Source organism: Meles meles, chromosome 1 (assembly GCF_922984935.1).
Source record: "Meles meles chromosome 1, mMelMel3.1 paternal haplotype, whole genome shotgun sequence".
Taxonomy (NCBI): domain Eukaryota; kingdom Metazoa; phylum Chordata; class Mammalia; order Carnivora; family Mustelidae; genus Meles; species Meles meles.
The window spans coordinates 109,063,912-109,083,319 of record NC_060066.1 but is presented as its reverse complement, the minus strand read 5'-3'; the positions used below and the strand labels follow the sequence as shown (position 1 = coordinate 109,083,319).

At 44.4% G+C, this 19,408-nt stretch overlaps 1 protein-coding gene across 5 annotated transcripts in view; it reads left to right on the top strand.

The window, feature by feature from the left end:
- The window catches only part of PIP5K1A (phosphatidylinositol-4-phosphate 5-kinase type 1 alpha), a 39,385-nt gene extending 21,118 nt beyond the window's left edge, over positions 1 to 18,267 (top strand). Inside the window, exons 3-15 of one of the 5 annotated variants that reach the window (XM_046003271.1) lie at positions 1,124 to 1,204; positions 2,846 to 2,976; positions 3,417 to 3,534; positions 3,714 to 3,866; positions 5,030 to 5,329; positions 8,873 to 9,078; positions 9,864 to 9,947; positions 10,752 to 10,800; positions 11,009 to 11,093; positions 12,166 to 12,312; positions 12,514 to 12,643; positions 16,278 to 16,326; positions 16,606 to 18,267. In XM_046003271.1, the coding sequence (XP_045859227.1) occupies positions 1,124 to 1,204; positions 2,846 to 2,976; positions 3,417 to 3,534; positions 3,714 to 3,866; positions 5,030 to 5,329; positions 8,873 to 9,078; positions 9,864 to 9,947; positions 10,752 to 10,800; positions 11,009 to 11,093; positions 12,166 to 12,312; positions 12,514 to 12,643; positions 16,278 to 16,326; positions 16,606 to 16,608 (1,536 nt within the window). In that variant the 3' untranslated portion in view covers positions 16,609 to 18,267. The remainder of the gene's footprint in view (positions 1 to 1,123; positions 1,205 to 2,845; positions 2,977 to 3,416; positions 3,535 to 3,713; positions 3,867 to 5,029; positions 5,330 to 8,872; positions 9,079 to 9,863; positions 9,948 to 10,751; positions 10,801 to 11,008; positions 11,094 to 12,165; positions 12,313 to 12,513; positions 12,644 to 16,277; positions 16,327 to 16,605) is intronic. The other 4 variants (XM_046003288.1, XM_046003264.1, XM_046003293.1 and 1 more) reach the window with 4 other exon arrangements.
- Positions 18,268 to 19,408: the final 1,141 nt, after the last annotated feature.

Here is a 19,408-nt window from a genome sequence, read left to right as displayed (position 1 = left end):
TCCTTTGGCCTGAGATTTTAGGTTTTTCTCATAGAACCTCTTCCAAGATCTTTGAGATGATACACTGAGGGTTTTCTTTTTTCTTTTTCTTTTTTTTTAAAACATTTTATTTATTTATTTGACAGACAGAGATCACAAGTAGGCAGAGAGGCAGACAGAGAGAGAGGAGGAAGCAGGCTCCCTGCCTGGGCAGAGAGCCTGAGGCAGGGCTTGATCCCAGGACCCTGGAATCATGACCTGAGCCGAAGGCAGAGGCTTTAACCCACTGAGCCACCCAGGCGCCCCCTGAGGGTTTTCTGATATTAAGGGCCTTAGAAAGAAGAGTATAACTTGAATATCAGATGCTAAGATCATGACACCCTATTTACACTGGCCTTTTTGCCTCTGACTTATTAACTTAATGAGTACTAACATCACGAAGAATACCTTTGCGTCTTTTGTGCTTCATCTTGATGTGGGAAATAGCCTTCTAAACTCTGCTCTACTGGTATTACTCCTTCCTTATTTTAGGGTCTATTCTGTGGGTGGAAAACAAAGCCATATCATGTTCCCAGGAGTCTCTTCAAGGCACTGAGGGCTCCTATCTCAGAGGAGTCATCTTATTGCCTCAGCTTTTTAAATCCTAGGCTTGCAGTACTTGCATTTGCGAGCGGCTAGATCATTTTTACTGGTGAATGCACTTTGAGCAGCTAGTATTCATGTCAGGTTGAAAGTTATAGGGGTAGAAGTTTCTGAAAGAAAGCTGGTGAAAAAAGACGGAGGTCTGTGGAACTACGTTTAACCTGCCTTTTGTGAACTAAGGTTTGTTCTTTTTCCTGGGGCAGCTGTTTCATAGTTCTCTTGTCTCTACTTTTCCTTAATGTCACTCATTTTTTTATGTCCCCCCTTTTTTTTTTCTTGAGGATCAAAAGTGAAATATGTGTCCCTTGGAATTTTCTGTGTTCTCTTAGCCAGTTAATTCATTTGGAAACAACACTAAAACTGTGTGGGTCTTGTGAAGATTTTACAAAATATTTGTAACATAGAATGGGTGTTGAGTGTTCAGTTTGTTTTAATGTATCACGATAGCTATATGGTGTATTACATGGGGATCATATGCTAGCCTTGACTCTTCTTTTTCCAGGTGCCTTATGCCTCTGGCATGCCCATCAAGAAAATAGGCCACCGAGGTGTTGATTCCTCAGGAGAAACAACGTATAAAAAGGTGTGTCTGGGTGGAACACTTTCATTTTAGTGCAGGACGGGATAGTTCTGTCCCTTGGTTTTATTCTCCACATTTTGTCTCATTTCTTGATATCCTACGCCTTTGCACGAGAGCTATCATACAACTTGGACTTTAGAGTTTGCTTTCAGTTCTGGACCACTTTGGGAGGTGCTCAGGCTTCCCAAGGACAGTGTTCAACCTTTCCATTGAGTGTTTATACCTTGTTTGATACATCTTGGAGTCCTGTTTCTGGCCCATGTAAATTTTTCTTGTGGGTGTTCTCTGTCTTTATTGCACTGTCAGGGACCTGACCCGCTCTGGCAGTGGGCTCCAGGCCCTTGTCAATCCCACAGTTACTTATTGAGCTCTATTTATGCTGAACATTGAGACAAAAAGATGAGTTTCTAGGCTAATTGGAGAGGCACACACTTCAAAATCTAGTTTTATATATACGTATGTGTTTGTGTGTGTATATGTATAAAATTTGGGGGGCATAGGGTAATCTCTAACAGGGCACCTGGCTGGCTCAGTCAGTAGAGCATGCAATTCTTGATCTCAAGGTCATGAATTTAAGCCCCACATTGGGCATGGAGCCTACTTTAAATAAATAAATAAATTTCTGACCCTAACGTGGGGCTCAAACTCATGACCCTGAGATCAAGAGTCACATGCTTTACTGACTGAGCCAGGCAGGTACCACTCTAGTTAACATTTTAGTGTCTAATGAACACTAAGTAGAAATACAAGTAATTTAATACTTGGTAAGAGTCAGGGATAAGAGAAATCATTTAGAACAAAACTGTCCAGTAGAACTTTCTACAGTGATTGAAATGTGCTATAATCTGTGTCCTCCAATAGTAGCCACTAGTCATACTTGAATGTGGCTAATAAGACTGAAAAGGCAGATTTTCAGTTTTTATTTTAATGAACTTAAGTAGCTATCTCTAGCCAGTGGCAAGTGTATTGGACAGCACAGATCTAGATGATTTGATATTTTCCCATGGGATTGTAAGAGTGAGGTTCTTGAATTCGGTTTTTTTTTTACTATAGTGTGATCATTTTAAATCTAAACACTTCTTTCAGAAGTAATTTGAGTCTTTCAGTCTTTCTTCTTCAATTAGGAACTTTTTTTGCCACCCTGTCGTCCTTGGGACACGAGTCAGGCTCTGCCTTAAAGGACTGAAGCTTCTGTAGCCAGGTAGTCCATCGGAATATCAGTCCGTATTTTAGTTACAGTCTATATTTCATGAATAAAATGTTTGAAGAGCTCCAGGCATTCTGCATGCAGCAATCTTTGAAGTGAGACTTAAAATTTTTCTCTCAATACAACATATCTTCCAAATGTTGATATGGATAGTAGCTTCCAGCTATAAATTTGGAGAAGCAGGAACACCTTGCCTAGCTGAGGCTGACTCAGTCCTGCCTTTGCTACTATGTATTTTCATACCCTTGAAACCTTTAGCAGAGTTAACTGCCATGTAAAGCAAGAGGATGGAGGAATTGGACTGCCACAGCTTAGTCTGTAGTACCAGAAGTGCCATTTGCTTTTGAGTGCTTCTTCTGGCTCTTCCCTCCTGAGTTTTTATTGTTCTGATCAGATTTAATACTAGAAACTTTGCTATTTTCTCTTCTGTTTCTCAGACAACCTCATCTGCCTTGAAAGGTGCCATCCAGTTAGGCATTACTCACACTGTGGGAAGCCTGAGTACCAAACCAGAGCGTGATGTCCTCATGCAAGACTTCTATGTTGTGGAGAGTATCTTCTTCCCCAGGTACAAAGGTTAATGTTCAGGGGAATGTCCTGGGAAGTGTGGCTTTTTCATATCAACCTCAGGCCAGTTTTAGGAGTCCAGGTCTAATTTAGGCATGTGCCCTATGTCCAGTCCTTAACTTGATCTTGGGGTGATGTAGGAGTAGAGAATTTAGAGAGCAGATGGTGTCCTTTGAATGCTTCCATAAGCCTCTGGCCTGTGGAGTGAGCCCTAAAAAGTAATTTAGTGCACTGGGTAGGAGCAGTCTGACTCCCTGTGCCATATCTTAATCCCCATGTTGTGGCTTTGTCCCACTAAATAACTGACTCATCTAATCCCTCTCTTTCTCTCAGAAGGGATGTATTGACCTGCCTCTGGGTTACTCTGAGTGTCTGCCCAGGGTGGACTTCCTGGGTGACAGGGACTGATAAATTACAGCTTTTTCTATTTTAACCCCACAGTGAAGGGAGCAACTTGACCCCTGCTCATCACTACAATGACTTTCGGTTCAAGACCTATGCACCTGTTGCCTTCCGTTACTTTCGGGAGTTATTTGGTATCCGGCCTGATGATTACTTGGTAAGCTCTCGTTCCCAGGACTCTATGACTCCAGTATCAGAGGCATCCTCCTAAAGGAAGACCCTTTTTCCAGTCTTGCTGTAATATACCTTTAGAACAGAATTACATCTGTACTTAAGTTCTGGTTGGACAAGCCCTGGTATTTCTGAACTTCTTACTCTCTTCTTCCTGGGCCCCAGTACTCTCTTTGCAGTGAGCCGCTGATTGAACTCTGCAACTCTGGGGCTAGTGGTTCCCTCTTCTATGTGTCCAGCGATGATGAATTCATTATTAAAACGGTTCAGCATAAAGAAGCGGAGTTTCTGCAGAAGCTGCTTCCAGGATACTACATGGTAAGGGAAGAGGAGCACTGGCCACCTGTGCTGCCCACTCCACTCCTAGACAAGGCTGGGCGGCTCTCATGGGACACGTGCATGGCTCAGTCAGTTAAGCATCTGCCTTAGGCTCAGGTCATGGTTCAAAGGTCCTGGGATCAAGCCCTACGTAAGGGTTCCTGCTCAGCGAGAAGCCTGCTTCTCCCTCTCCCTGCCCCCTGCTTGTGCTCTCTTTCAAATAAGTAAATAAAGTCTTTAAAAAAGGAAAAAAGGCTGAGGGTCTCTCTTGAGCAGGGCAACACAAAGTCAGCATTTCTGTCTTAAAGATGTAGTTTGTTTTGGGGCTTTTTGCCCCATCTCTTTCGCCTCTGGGGCTTTATAAAAGGGTTTTTTTGTTTATGTCTTTTTGTTGTTGTTAAGATTTTATTTATTTGAGAGAGAGAGAGCACACGAGTGGGAGCAGTGGCAGAAGGAGAGGGAGAAGCAGACTCCCTGATGAGCCCCATGTAGGGCTCCATCCCAGGACCCTGGGATCATGACCTGAGCTGAAGACAGGCACTTAACTAACTGAGCCACTCGGGGACCCCTATCTGTCTTATTTTAAGCGTTATTTGACTTAGACCATCCTACCCAAAGTTGAAATTCAGTGATAATTTTGTTTTCTGTTCTTAATCCACCTCCTACACTAGGAAATGAAGTTGTTACTTCTACTCCATCTTAACTCTGAGTGACTGCTCTCAGAGCTTCTGGAGAATTTAGTTTTGCTTTTCATCACAACCACAAGAATATACTATACCAAGGGCTTAGAATTAAGACTTTTTCAACATGATCTTTTTTTAAGCCTCTCTAAAAGAATACCCATCATATATTGAGTATCCTGACTGATTACTGTATTGGACAGTCTGTGGCTCCATCAGGTCTGTGGCTCCATTAGTTAAGCATCTGCTTTTGGCTTAAGTCTTTAAGTCTTTTTAAATCTTTCATCCTTGGTGGTGATCCAATCACTGAGGTAGATGTATTGGGAAATTGTAAACAAATTTGATGTGGGCTTATGGACAGATAGATTGTACCTGAATCCCATATAGCAGACAAAGGAAAGGGGGGTGGCAACTTTTACCCTTGAGTTTCACTGAAAATCGTCTGACTTGCTCTCCTGCTTCTTTTTACTTTTGTGCTCTCAGAACCTCAACCAAAATCCTCGCACTTTGCTGCCTAAATTCTATGGACTGTACTGTGTGCAGGCAGGTGGTAAGAATATTCGAATTGTGGTGATGAACAATCTCTTACCACGGTCTGTCAAGATGCACATCAAATATGACCTCAAGGGCTCAACCTACAAACGGCGGGCTTCCCAAAAAGAGCGAGAAAAGCCTCTCCCCACCTTTAAAGACCTGGACTTCTTACAAGATATTCCAGATGGTCTTTTTTTGGATGCTGACATGTACAATGCTCTGTGTAAGACCCTACAGCGTGACTGTTTGGTGAGTTTATCATATTTCCTTCCCTCTCAAATACCAAAAATCTCAGCCACTAAAACAGCTTATTGTTCTTAAGGTTCAAATCGGTGCAAGATGGGACTCGGTTCCTTAGCTCCATATGTCCCAGACTTCATTTAAAATAACTTTTGCGGGGCGCCTGGGTGGCTCAGTGGGTTAAAGCCTCTGCCTTGGGGCGCCTGGGTGGCTCAGTGGGTTAAAGCCTCTGCCTTTCGCTCAGGTCATGATCCCAGAGTCCTGGGATCGAGCCCCGCATCGGGCTCTCTGCTTGGCAGGGAGCCTGCTTCCTCCTCTCTCTCTGCCTGCCTCTCTCCCTACTTGTGATCTCTATCTGTCAAATAAATAAATTAAAAAAAAAAAAAATAAAGCCTCTGCCTTCAGCTCAGGTCATGATCCCAGGGTCCTGGGATCGAGTCCTGCATCGGGCTCTTTGCTCGGCAGGGAGCCTGCTTCCTCCTCTCTCTCTGCCTGCCTGTCTGCCTGGTTGTGATTTCTCTCTGTCAAATAAATAAAATATTTTTTAAAAAATTAAATAAAATAACTTTTGCCGTAGGTTGTTACTGAGCCTTTACATTTTTGCATTCTGTTATCCTCCCCCACCTGGCTTCATTTTCTTTACCTCTCCTAGGCCTCATAACCTGTAGTCTCCTTATTTTCATACCAATACCATCATTCCTCAGATCTTGGTCCTGCCTGCCAGATTCAAATTTATATCTTGGAACCTGAGTGCTGCTGAAGGAAATCACACACCTGTGTCTATTCCACCAGCATCTCTACAGGTTGATGCTATCTGGCCTTAGTATTGTTCATCACTCCACCTCCTGTTCCTCTCAGCACAGATGTCAACATGATTGCAGTCTCCAAACCATCTTCTGACTGCTATCCCCCAGTCTTGTTTCTAAGCAGACTACCCCACTCTTCTATTACATACCATCCATTTATCCTGCTCCCATCCCCACTTTATAAACATGTCTACGCTTACCCATCTTTAATCTCCTTTCTGCCCAGTGTGATGGCTTATTACAAGTCACTTTTTCAGAACTGTTTCTTTAGGGTTCTGTTTCACATCTTGCTTCCTTTCCCTGGCTTCAACCTCTATCAACGGTTTTCTTTCTGGATGCAAGCCAACTTTTATCTCTTCCATCTTAAGTTTAGGAGGATTTTTTTCTTTCTTCTTCTTTTTTTTTTTTAAGATTTTTATTTATTTATTCGTCAGAGAGATCACAAGTAGGCAGAGAGGCAGGCAGAGGGGGGAAGCAGGCTCCCCGCTAAGCAGAAAGCCTGATGCGGGGCTCAATCCCAGGACCCTGAGATCATGACCTGAGCCGAAGGCAAAGGCTTAACCCACTGAGCCCCCAGGCGCCCCAAATAAATCATTTTAAAAAAAGAATCCAGGCTTCTTAATATGACACATCAGGTCTGTCACACCTGTCCTTTGCATTTTCTGTTTAGCAGTGCCAAATTATATTTCCCTGCACATAATGTGCTGTTTCATGCTTCCAGGTGTTAGAATATTCCTTCCTTTATTTATTTGGACTTATTTTCTAATTCTTCATAAACTTACTTAGTATCACCTCCTGGCCTCCTCCATACTATCAGTCATGCAGTCACTTCTGTTGTTGCATGTATTAGATTGTACTGGATTCATTTTTACATTTGTTTTCTTTCCTAAATTATACTATTGTTGAGAACAGAACACTTTTTTTTTTTAAAGATTTTATTTATTTACTTGACAGATCACAAGCAGACAGAGAGGGAGAGGTGGAAGGAGGCTCCCTGCTGAGCAGAGAGCCTCATGCGGGGCCCATCCCAGGACCCTAGGATCATGACCTGAGCCGAAGGCAGAATCCTTAACCCACTGAGCTACCCAGGTGCCCTGAGAACAGAAACTCTTGAGTATCTTTGTATCCCAGTAAACAGGCACAATGCCTGCAGGTGGTAGGGCTTCAGGAAATACTGACCTGAATCAAAGCTGGTCCTATAAAGTCCTGCAACAGATTTACTCCATCATGAGATGTACTTTGACCAGACTATCCTTGTGGATTCTTTTTTTTTTTTTAAGATTTTATTTATTTATTTGACAGACAGAGATCACAAGTAGGCAGAGAGGCAGGCAGGGAGAGAAGGGGAAGCAGGCTCCCCACTGAGCAGAGACCCTGATGAAGGGCTCCAACCCAGGACCCTGGGATCGTGACCTGAGCCGAAGGCAGAGGCCTTAACCCACTGAGCCACCCAGGCGTCCCTACTTGTGGATTCTTTTTTTTTAAAGATTTTTATTTATTTATTTGACAGACAAGTAGTCAGAGAGGCAGGCAGAGACAGAGAGAAGGGGAAGCAGGCTCCCCACTGAGCAGAGAACCTGATGAAGGCTCAATCGCAGGACCCTGGGATCATGACCTGAGCCGAAGGCAGAGGCTTTAACCCACTGAGCCACCCAGGCACCCCTTCTACTTGTGGATTCTTTACAGCACAAATGTGTATTCCACGTTCTCTTGAATACAGGGCTCTTTTCACAAAGCGATGCAAGGAAAGAACAAGCAAAGAGGGTGTTGTGGGCTAGGCAGTGGAAGCAAAGAGGGTGTTGTGGGCTAGGCAGTGGCCTAATACATATTTACTCAAATAGAAGAAAGCTGAGGGGATAGAAATAATGAGTGACTAGAGGAGGTTAATATATTCTTTCCCAGGGAGTAGGAGGAGCAAAGTATAAGCCTATAGTTAACCCTGAAAGTCAAGAATAATTGAATCTTGGGGCACCTGGCTGGCTCAGTTGGGGGAACGCACAACTCTTGATCTTGTGGTTTTGAGTTTGAGCTCCATGTTGGGTGTAGAGATTACTTGAAAATAAAATCTTGGGACGCCTGGGTGGCTCAGTGGGTTAAAGCCTCTGCCTTCGGCTCAGGTCATGATCCCAGGGTCCTGGGATCAAGCCCCACGTCGGGCTCTCTGCTCCGCGGGGAGCCTGCTTCCTCCTCTCTCTCTGCCTGCCTCTCTGCCTGGTTGTGATTTCTCTCTGTCAAATAAATGAAAAAAAAAAAAGAAAGAAAAATCTTTAGGGGCCCTTGGGTGGCGCAGTCAGCTGAGCATCCAACTCTTGGTTTTGGATCTGCCCCTCTCCCTCTCCCTCCCTGTGTGCCTCTCTCTCACTCTGTCTCTCTCTCTCTCTCTCTCTCTGAAATCTTGAAAAAAATACAATCTTAAAAAAAAAAAAAAAGAATGAGGGCGCCTGGTGGCTCAGTTGGTTAAGCGATTGCCTTCGGTTCAGGCCATGAACCCGGAGTCCCAAGATCTAGTCCCACATCTCGCTCCTTGCTCAGCGGGGAGTCTGCTTCTCCCTCTGACCCTTCCCCATCTCATGCTCTCTCTTTCTCTCCCTCTTTCTCTCTCTCTCTCTCAAATAAATAAAATCTTTCTAAAAAGTTAAAAAAAAAAAGAATAAAAGAATAATTGAATCAGGAAAGCTGTGAGATCCTAAAAAAAGTCCTCATACTTCCCAAGGCTCAGAATGTATTTTTTTTCCCCTTCCTTTAGGTGCTGCAGAGCTTTAAGATAATGGACTATAGCCTCTTGATGTCGATCCATAACATAGATCATGCACAAAGAGAGCCCTTAGGCAGTGAAGCGCAATCCTCAGCTGACACTCGCAGACCAGCCCCCCAAAAGGCTCTCTATTCCACGGCTATGGAATCTATCCAGGGCGAGGCTCGGCGAGGTGGCACCATGGAGACTGATGACCAGTGAGTGGGCTTGGGGCAACAGGATGGAGAACATAGAGTCAGAGTATTTTTTTCTTGAAGAAAGGATGTAGCTCCTGGCATAAGAATAACCCCGACTCAGCATTTAAGCTGACAGTATTAACACTTAGAAAACTGTAGAGCTAACCTTAAGAATGTAAAAGGAAAAGAAGAGGTCTTAAGTTGGGGATCTGTAGTACATCTGGGAAGGAGAGCTATTTAAAATTAAAACACCTTTCAAAAAGAATATAATCAGAGCCTTAGACACACGTCTGCCTATTCTGTTAGAACTTCACCAGAAGTAATTTTACTATAGGCAGCTTTATGGAAGGCGCCTTTCTAACCATCATGGATCTATCTGTCAAGGAAGTATATTTACTGAAGCATCAGAAATGTCTTGTAAGTGGTTTCATTTTTAACGTATCCTTTACTGTGACTCAAGAAGAGTGTCCTAGTGGGTGTGAATTAAAATATGAAAGTCCTGAGGAGGTGCAGAGTTACCTGAACGTTTTCAGTGTTGCTGCGTAGGGGTGACTTTAGATTCTCTTTGGTAGAATTGGGGTCGGAAAGACAGGCGAGTGAGACTTGGAGAGAAAGAGGTTATATTTTATACTCCAGAGTGGCTCTTGGGGTTGGAGGAAGGTTTTCACTCTTGCCCAGCTTACAAAAGATGGGGCAGTTATGTTTAGGTCTCAGTTCCCTATCCTGATCTGACTCGAGGTGAGGAGAAGCCCTCATGTGCCAGGCCGGGGGTTTTCTTACTGTTTTCTTCTTGTGTTCTGGAACAGTATGGGTGGCATCCCTGCCCGCAACAGTAAAGGGGAAAGGCTGCTGCTTTATATTGGGATCATTGACATTCTCCAGTCTTACAGGTGAGGAGCATATGGATCCCAAATGAGGGGTCAGAATGTTTGCAGATAACCATTCACATTTCTCCTTTAGCTGGGTTTGTCACTAAATTCTTCCTGAAGCAGGAACAGCGAGTTGGATTTTAGCGGCTTACCTCCTTGGGTTTCATATGGTGGTTTATTTCCTTGATTTTGCCTGTCTCCCTGGCTTCGCTACCCTGCCACCTTCCGAAACATAACATATACCTCTGTGGAGAGCTGAGTCAGTCCTCAGAAGCACCGGGGTAGAACACACCATCTGTCTGGGTCTTTGTGAAAAACTTGTGAGATGAATCATACTCCACATTGGGGTACAGCTGGAAACATGTTCCTCTTTTCCTCAGAGGAAGAACAAGAGGATCACTGTGTCCTGTGGTATTAACTTATGGAACTGAGGCAGTGAAGTGACAGGGAGGAGTTGGAAATGCTAGGTCCCAGTTTTACCCCTGTAAACAGGTTTCAACTACTAGTGAGGACTGGACAGACCTTGGTTTACTGTTTCATGGTATTATCATCCGGTTTTAACTCCTGTCTTCCGGGCATGCTCATCTGTCCCTTCGCTGTTCCTTTTGCGACAAGTCTTATCCCTGACTTGCCAGGGACATATTAAGTTCCCTTTTTCCATAGAGGAGGTAATGAACTTCCCTAGAAACAGCTTTGATCGCCATCCTGAACGAGTACTACTGTGTCTGTTCTTTGGAAAGCGAGTGTAATAGAGGGAGTGTAATAGAGAAAACTGTCATTCATTTAAAAACTTGGTGACTGTGCAATACACATTTTTCTTGGCAGGTTTGTTAAGAAGTTGGAGCACTCTTGGAAAGCCCTAGTACACGATGGGGTAAGTAGCAGTTTGCTAGTGGCTCTCCTCCTGGCTCCTTCAGTTATGATTTGCGCCCTCAATTTCTTCTTTCTGTCTTCCTTCATTTGTGGGTTCTGCCCTTCTGTTAGGGTCTCAGCCTAGAGGAAAATAGCCCTTGGACTAAATAGCGATTTCTTGCTGGGCCTTTCCCCTCTTTAACTCTGCAACCATCTCTTCTGCTCTGTAGGACACCGTATCGGTGCATCGCCCAGGCTTCTATGCTGAACGGTTCCAGCGCTTCATGTGCAACACAGTGTTCAAGAAGATACCCCGTAAGTGGCTTCTACCAGATGACCCCCCAATGACTCCCTTACTCCAGGAGATGGGTGGGCAAGACATCTCTGTCAGGGAACTGCCAAAGCCTCTTCTGCTCCACCCACATCCCATGAGAGCTGCTGCCCATCTTTATGTGAGTCACTCTGTCTGTCCCAGTGGTTTCCGAGTTGCTGCTTTTCCCCTGGCTCTCCCTTCGTGTGTAATTGAGGTGAGGGGCATTTCTGGGAAATTGGTGGGATTTGGGTGGGGTGGGGGGTAGGGAGTGTCATTGTGGGAGCAGGATCCATGCCATAGGCTGAGGTAGAGTCAGACTTCTAGACAGAGATAGGCAAGCATATTACCAGTCTTCTGTTTTCTCTTCATATCCCCAGGGCCAAGGAATTCTCAGACTAGGATCAAAGGGTTGGAGAAGCATTTACTGATTGTGCTTAGCAGTCGTTCTTACTCTCTTCCATCAACTTTCTTGGTTGGAAATTGCCAGTATTCTTCTTCTCCAGCCTTCCAGTGCTGCTGCCATTGGCAGATTTCCAACCCTTCTTCCCGTCTCCTCATCATAGGCTTCAGTCGTCCCTCAGTGTGGCAGAGAGGACTTAGGCATGCCAGACAGTATTAAGAAACATGGGAAAATCCCTTCAAAGTCTTTTCAAAGTGTCATATAAGCAAGCGTAAAGTATCATGGTGCTGTGTGTGTGAATGCTACAAGCATGCAGAGTGAAAGGGTCATCTTCGTCAGCTTGAGCTGGAGGATACTGTTAAAGAACAAGGGAGTGACGGAGTGGAAGACACCTCATCGGGTGGAAGCAAGCCATGGAGGTTGTGTGTAGTGGGGGCAAGATATGTATGTGTTTGCTTTCCTCTAGGTTCTCTGCTTTCCAAAGTGAGGTGAACTGAGATGCACAACCTATCCTCTGAAGAGTACATAGAGCCTGTCTTTGTTGACATTAGTCCTTCTTCCCGCTTTGCAGAGCACCTTTGGGTCTGTGTTGGGGATGCTAGCGATTTGTATCTGTGTCTCGGTGACGGTTTCTCGGGTGGGTGCTAAGTAGGCTTTCTCTTTCCCTTTTGAAGTGAAACCTTCTCCTTCCAAAAAGTTTCGGTCTGGCTCATCTTTCTCTCGGCGAGCAGGCCCCAGCGGCAACTCCTGCATTACTTACCAGACATCGGTCTCTGGGGAGCACAAGGCACAAGTGACAACAAAGGCGGAAGTGGAGCCAGGTCAGCGCCAGGGCTGGGGTTCCCATGTGATTGGGGACTCCCTCCCTCCCTCTGAGCCCTAGCTTATCTGCCTAGAACCTCTACTCCCCATTCATGTCCAGGAAAAACCAAGTTGCTACACTTTTTTCCCCCCTGTATTTCCCCTACCCCGTTTTGTCTTCTTTTTTATTTATTGATTTTCTTCCCTTTTCTTTTTTCCAGGCGTCCACTTCGGTCGTCCTGATGTTTTACCTCAGACTCCACCTTTGGAGAAAATCAGTGAGGTCTCGACTCTTCCTGACCCCTATTTCTCACCTGTAGTTGGAGAGACTTTGCAAATGCAAACTACAAGGTTGGTTCCTTGGCCCCTTTCTTCATGTTCTCCTTTCATCTTTCTCTTCAGGTCCTTGGGAACCTCCATAATTTTGTTTTTTCAAGAAATCATTGTCTTTTGCTCTTCACTAGATTTTTCTGGGTTTACTTTCCTTTAGTTCATCTTTAGTGACTTGAAGAAATGTGTCAACATCTCTGCATCTTTAAGGGGTGTGCAGACTATTCTGATAGAATGTGCCCCAACTAACCCTTTATCTCCTGGTGAGTTAGGTGAGAATTCTCAGCTTACTTTGTAAGCCTGGAAAAAGATTCCTGGGCAGGGAAGAAAATGAACAGTGAGTTTTGTAAAAGGATGCATTCTAAAGGTTGTGGTTTAATTCTGTTAGATTGTGTGTTGATTATCTAGTCCATCATAATAAATTAACCCAAAACTTAGTGGATTAAAATAACAAACACATATCATAGCTTCTGTGGGTTGGGAATGTGGGTACAGCTTGGCTGGGTCCTCTGGCTCAAGGTCTTTCATGAGGTGTTGGCCAGGGGCTCCCATCTCATCTGAAGGCTCAACTGAAAGGTTTCACTTCTAAGCTCCTTTATATGCTTGTTGGCAGTTCCTTGTGGGTTGCTGGACAGAGGGCCTTAGTTCCTTTCTGGCAGTTGGTTGGGGGCCTCCCTTGGTTTTTTGCAACATGAGCCTCTCCTTAGGACAACTCAGAACATCGCAGCTGGCCTCCCTCAGAGTGAGCAAGTGAGAGTGCATGCACCTATGCAGAAGCCATAATCTTTTTGTGACATAATCTCAGAATTGACCTCCTATCACCTGCACTGCATTCTAGTCACTAAATCTAGCCCACACTCACAAGGAAAGGATTACACAAAGCTGTGAATACCAGAAAGCAGAACTCATAGGGAGCCCCCTAAAAAGTGACCTTTCGCAGCCCATCTTCTGGCCACCAATGCTTCCTGTCCCTCCCTGTGTCAAATGCATTCATTTGCTCCAGTGGTCTTCAAAAGTCCGATCTCATTACAGCAGCAGCTTAAATTCCAGAATTTTGTCATCTGAATTAGGTCTAGGTTTGGAGGAGCTCCCCAGGTACTGTTCCTTGAATACAGTTGCTCTCAGTCTTTGGACCTGTGAAACTAGAGACATCTGTTTTCTCCCTACACACCCAGCAGACAGTGGTGAAGCAGTAAGTAGATAACACTGAACACATTCCTGTGCAAAGAGAAGAGTGAGGGAGGCACAGAGGAGTCACTGGTGCATAGCTAGTCCAAAATCCAGCAATTGTTGAGTTTCTTTGATCAGGCGAAATAGAGGGGAAAAGCTTGGGAGTAATTCTCCCATGACTCTTTACTCTACCCTTTGACCTCTTGGTTTTGCTTTCTGGGTCTTCCTTTTTCATGAAAGCCAGAATGTGTTTGCAGCTAGTAGTTTTCTCAGCTTGCTTCCTGCCAGTAATATTTTGGCGTCCAGCAGTTTCTTCATTTTATACTGTGTATGTCCCTTTCAGTCCAAGCTGTGAATGTTTCTGCTGTTATAATGCCCTCAAAGATTTTGTGGTCCTCCGGTGAGTCTCAGTAAGATTCAGTCCCCTAGACAAAAGCCACACCCACAGATACCCTCTTCATAAGCCCCATGCTACTTAGAGATCCTGTTAAGTTGAGAGGATCCGGGAGACTTTAATCTTTTTTTTTTTTTTTTTTTAAGATTTTATTTATTTATTTGACAGAGAGAGATCACAAGTAGACAGAGAGGCAGGCAGAGAGAGAGAGAGAGGGAAGCAGGCTCCCTGTTGAGCAGAGAGCCCGATGCGGGACTCGATCCCAGGACCCTGAGATCATGACCTGAGCCGAAGGCAGCGGCTTAACCCACTGAGCCACCCAGGCGCCCTGACTTTAATCTTTTTGAATGGCCTTTTGTATGATTGAGTAGTACTCTAAGGAACCAACTTTGATTTTTCTGAAGTCTTAAAAAATGTTTTACAGTCATACCCTTAGCTTTGTCTCTAGACCACATTTTCTTGGTAGTGCCCAGGTTTTATACTTGCTCACAAGCTGTTTCTTAATTTAGCACTGTTTGCTATCTGGAGGGGCTCAGAATTTTCAAAACCATCAAGTCCTGAAAGTCCTTTTATTTAATAGTCCTTCCCTTAATTTTTTTCTTTTCGTTTTACGGTAAGCATTAAGAGGGAATCAGGTGGGGCGGGTAGTGGCGGGGGAGAAGGAATCAGGTGGCACCTTTAGCACTTTGTTTAGAATTCTCCTTAGGTAGGGCACCCAATCTGTTAGACATGTATTCTGCTTTTCACATAACTGCATATGACATTGTTGCAAACCTTTGTTCCACTGCATTACAGGGATGCCCTTTCCTTCAGTTTTCCATAAGATTTTTCTCACTTTCCTTTGAGCCCACACTGGCAGCTCCCTCATTAAGCCTAAGATTCTGCAGTATGTTCATGGCACTTTTAGACTTTCACTAAAACTCTCCTTAAAGCCCATTTCCCTCTTCCAAAGCCACTTCCACTTTTTAGTTCAGTAGCACTTTACTTCCACGTTCAAAAATTTATATTATTTATTATTGTGTAGCAATTTACTCAATTTGGCAGCTAAAAACTACAACATTTATTATCTCAGATTTTATGTGGCTTAACTGTGTAAGTGTGACTTAGTTGGGAGCCACTGTTAAGGTCTCTCAGGAGGTTACAGTGAAGCTGTGAGTCAGGGCAGTAGTCTGATCTGGAGGCTTGCCTTGGGGGAGGTTCAACTTCTAAGCTCACTTACGTGGTCGTTAGCAAGATTCAGTTCCTTGTAGGCTGTTGGCCTGTGGTCCTCCCTCAGTTCTTGTCACATGTGCTCTCTATGTGGCAGCTAGCTTCCCTCAGAGCAAACAGTAAGAGAACTCGAGCCCAAGAGGAAGCTAGGTAGGGTCTTTTTGTAACCTAATCTCAGAATTGATGTTCCATCACCTGGCCTACATTCTGTCCTCTGGAAGAGAGCAATGGCACAAATATCAGGCAGCAGTAATCACTGAGTGCCTACCACACCTAGGAATTGAGGAAAGAAGGGGAGGGTATTAGGAGATATTTTTGTAGTACTCAAGAAGCTAAATAGTTAATTAAAACAACATGCTTCTAAGTCTGGTAGTTTCTTAGCCTCTTTCTGAATCCTAAGTTGATCCTGAAGTGAAATATGGAGAAGCATTATAAGATTTGACTTGAGAGGATTGTCCTTTGTCTCTCTCTCTCTCCCCCCCCTTTTTTTTTAAAATATTTATTTATTTGACAGAGATCACAAGTAGGCAGAGAGAAAGGAGGAAGCAGGCCCCCCATGAAGCAGAGAGCCCGATGTGGGACTCGATCCCAGGACCCTGGGATCATGACCCAAGCTGAAGGCAGAGGCTTTAACCCACTGAGCCACCCAGGCGCCCTCTCTCTCTCTTTTTTAATTATTAATAACATATAACGTATTATTTGTTTCAGGGGTACAAGTCTTTGATTCATCAGTCTTACACAATTCACAGCACTCATCATAGCACATACTCTCCCCAATGTCCATCACCCAGTTGCGCCATCCCTCCCACCCCCTCCTTGTCCTTTCTCTTTCTTATCTTCTAATTCTTCTCTCTGCCTCCATTTTTTTTTCCCTTCTGCTAGTACAACCCTCTTGGAAAAGCCTGAAGTTGCAGAATCAGAGTTCACCCATGTGAGTGTCTGGGATGTGGGGGAGGTGAATGCTTGTTTTGAAGGGTGTGAAGAGGATTACTGATAAAGTGGAACAGGGAGTTAATTTGCAAGGTTAGAGGGACTGGGTGCCCCTTCAATCTTGCCTTTTTAAATTTTATAGGGACCTTGTACTTGGAAGCAAAGGATGAAATAGAAGAAAACTTAATTTTGCCAGACAAGCTAGAATGAATTTGAATTCCCTTCCTGCCTCCTCATTTCATACTCCACATCCTTAACCTTACATCCTTACCCTTTCCAGTGAGCAGAAAAATTCAGAAGACCTGGAACAAGATTCTGCCAGCTTGGTGATCTCAAGAAGCCAGCTCTTGCCCCAGCAATGCTGAATTTTCTTCTTCGTGGTCATCACAAAAGGAATATAATGGAGGCTAGGGGAGCTCTCTGCTTCCTTCCTGAAGAAGAACCTCTTCTCCTTCCCCTTCCTTATGAATGGGCAACCAGTGCCTCGGACAGTTAAGGACAACAACATCTTCTCCACTTCTGAGTTAGATGGCACAAGTTTTCAGGGGGCCAGCCTTGGCTTCCACAACTGCATTGTTTTCAAACCCCCATTCTTCCTGCTGGAAGTGGGGTTGTTGGATTTGGTGGTTTTCTTCCTCTTCATCTACCTTTCACTGGGAGCTGGACTCTTAATTTCCTCAGGCAGACTGGCTGGCACATTATCTCCACCTTCTGGCTTTCTCTGGAAGAAGATCCTTGTAATCTCTGTAAAGGTTTTGGGGATAAGGGTGTTAAGCCAACTCCCACCTTCCTTTTTTTTTTTTTTTTCCTTAAAAAAAGGAAAAGAAAAACTAGCACACAGCACACAATTTGAAGCCATACAGTTTCAGATCAAAACTGCAGAAGTGTCAGGAGAGATGCCTATTTTGGGGGCTCCCTCAGAAGAGCCCCCTGGTGTTTGAGAAATGGAAGTATGGAACTTCTTTGCCAGGAGCAGCTCCTCTTTAACTCCTCCTCTCTTGATGAATTTCTTAAGGCTGAAGGAATGGAGAGAGTGGGAACATGGGGTAATCTTTATCCCTTTTGTTGAAACAGTAGGGCAGTCATGGGACCAGAAGATCAGACCCCTTGCTAGGCAGGACCCTGCTCACTGCCAGGCCATCACAGTTATTAGTGTTTTGCAATTTGAAATGTATTCTGCTTGTTTTTCTAAATATGAAGACTTAAATGAATTTGGATCCTTCTCAAAAGGAGGTTTCTTCCTTGCTCTCCCCACCTTTTCTGACAGTGTTCTGCTTTTCAAGGAGCTAAGGTGGGGAGGGGACACCCCTGTACCTTTAACAGGCAGTCTGTATCTATGAGGCTAGAGAATATTCGCTTAGACTCACGGGGAGCTAGCAGATTCTTGCCTAGGTGAGGTCATTGCTGTGCCACGTGCCCTGCCCCTTCTTGTGCAGAGAACTCGGAAATGAGAGCTGTGTGATCTGTCTGTTCCCCCCTCTCCAAGAGCTGTGGTTCCCCACCTGATCCTCCTCCTCCTGTCTAGGGACTGTGGGGGCCTGGCATCTCAGGCATAGTTGAATACCGTCCCATCTCCATCCCACCCGACCTTGATAGTAAGTTAGCCCGTCCCCCAAATAACTGTCTATATTAGACACCCCCAGCCAGTTTCTGGCTGCCTGTCTTTGCTGCCATGTTCTTTTTTACAAGAAGGAAAGAATTCTTGCTATTTTTTTTTCATAATTTACTATTTATGATGTATTTAAGTGTTTTATTCAGGACAGAGTTCTGTAGGGAGTGGGAGGGAGTATTTGAGGGAGGCTGGGTCTTAGGGAAGGGAATGGGGAATCAACATTTTTATGAAGTGTCACTATTTGCCTCCACTTTGTATTGTTCAGATATGGCAAATGCAATATAAAAGTGATAAATATCTGGTTTTAATGTATTAAACTTTCATCAGTTATTTAGACCTCTTGTTTCTTCCTGATTCTTTTTCATACACCATCTGCTCCAACTTCTGCGTTCCAGCTCAGGCTCAGTGTTATTTGTGTTGTTTCCCTGAGCAAATGCAGCCTCCTTGCCAGTTGCTTTCAGTCTGGTGCAGACCTGAGCTCGCTTCATTCCCTAACTTCCAGCCACCTCTCCACTTGATCAACTTCACCTCGAAAAGCTGTGAATGACTATGAAGGGAATTACTGTTGGTCTGTTGCCTGAGTTGCAACCTACTTTAACTGATGAATCTGGGAATCCAAAGGAGGAAAGGAGGATGCACAAAAGCTTGAGATCATTTGGCCTTTGGATTCTCTCTCTTTCCCTCCGCTGACTTGGTGCTAAGGCGTCACTTAGAACACCACAGGGACTGCTTCCTTCAGTTGTTTTCCTCTTCTGTGAGGTTGAGCTTCGTTATTAGTTAGGCTTTTTTACTTGGATGGGAATCTAGACCAAAGAGCGTGTGCCTGTTCTAAGGCATGTGGGTGGGGAAGTTTGGAAAGAGGCAAGTTAACCAGTGTTCTTTCCACAGCACTATCCCTTATTTTGTTAAGATCATTCTGCGAATATTTCTGCAGCAGCTAATGAGCAATTCACTGGGTAGTTGGAGGTCAAAAGAAATAATTGACCTTCAAGAGTTTACAGGAGGAGCACATACATATTTGTGTGTACACAAAAACGTTTTAGATGGATGACAGTTTGGGATTTCAGTTCTCTGAGAGAATGGTACAGAATATATTAGGTGGAAGAAAATTAGAGGTTACTGTGGACTAGAAGTGTTGGGGAAGGTTGCATATGAACGTATGAGAAGGGTTCTATTTTTTAGATCAAGGGAGAACCCACAGTGGAAGCAGGGGTGAATGAGATCTGAGTGAGAATCTTGGCATAGATGGAGGTGGAGGCCTCACTGATAGCTAGACTGAGGAATTTTTTTTTTTAAGATTTTATTTATTTATTTGACAGACAAAGATCACAAGTAGCCAGAGAGACAGACAGAGAAGGGGGGGGGGGGAGGGGGAGAGCAGGCTCGCCGCTGAGCAGTGAGCCTGATGTGGGGCTTGAGGGATCATGACCTGAGCCGAAGGCAGAGGCTTAACCCACTGAGCCACCCAGGC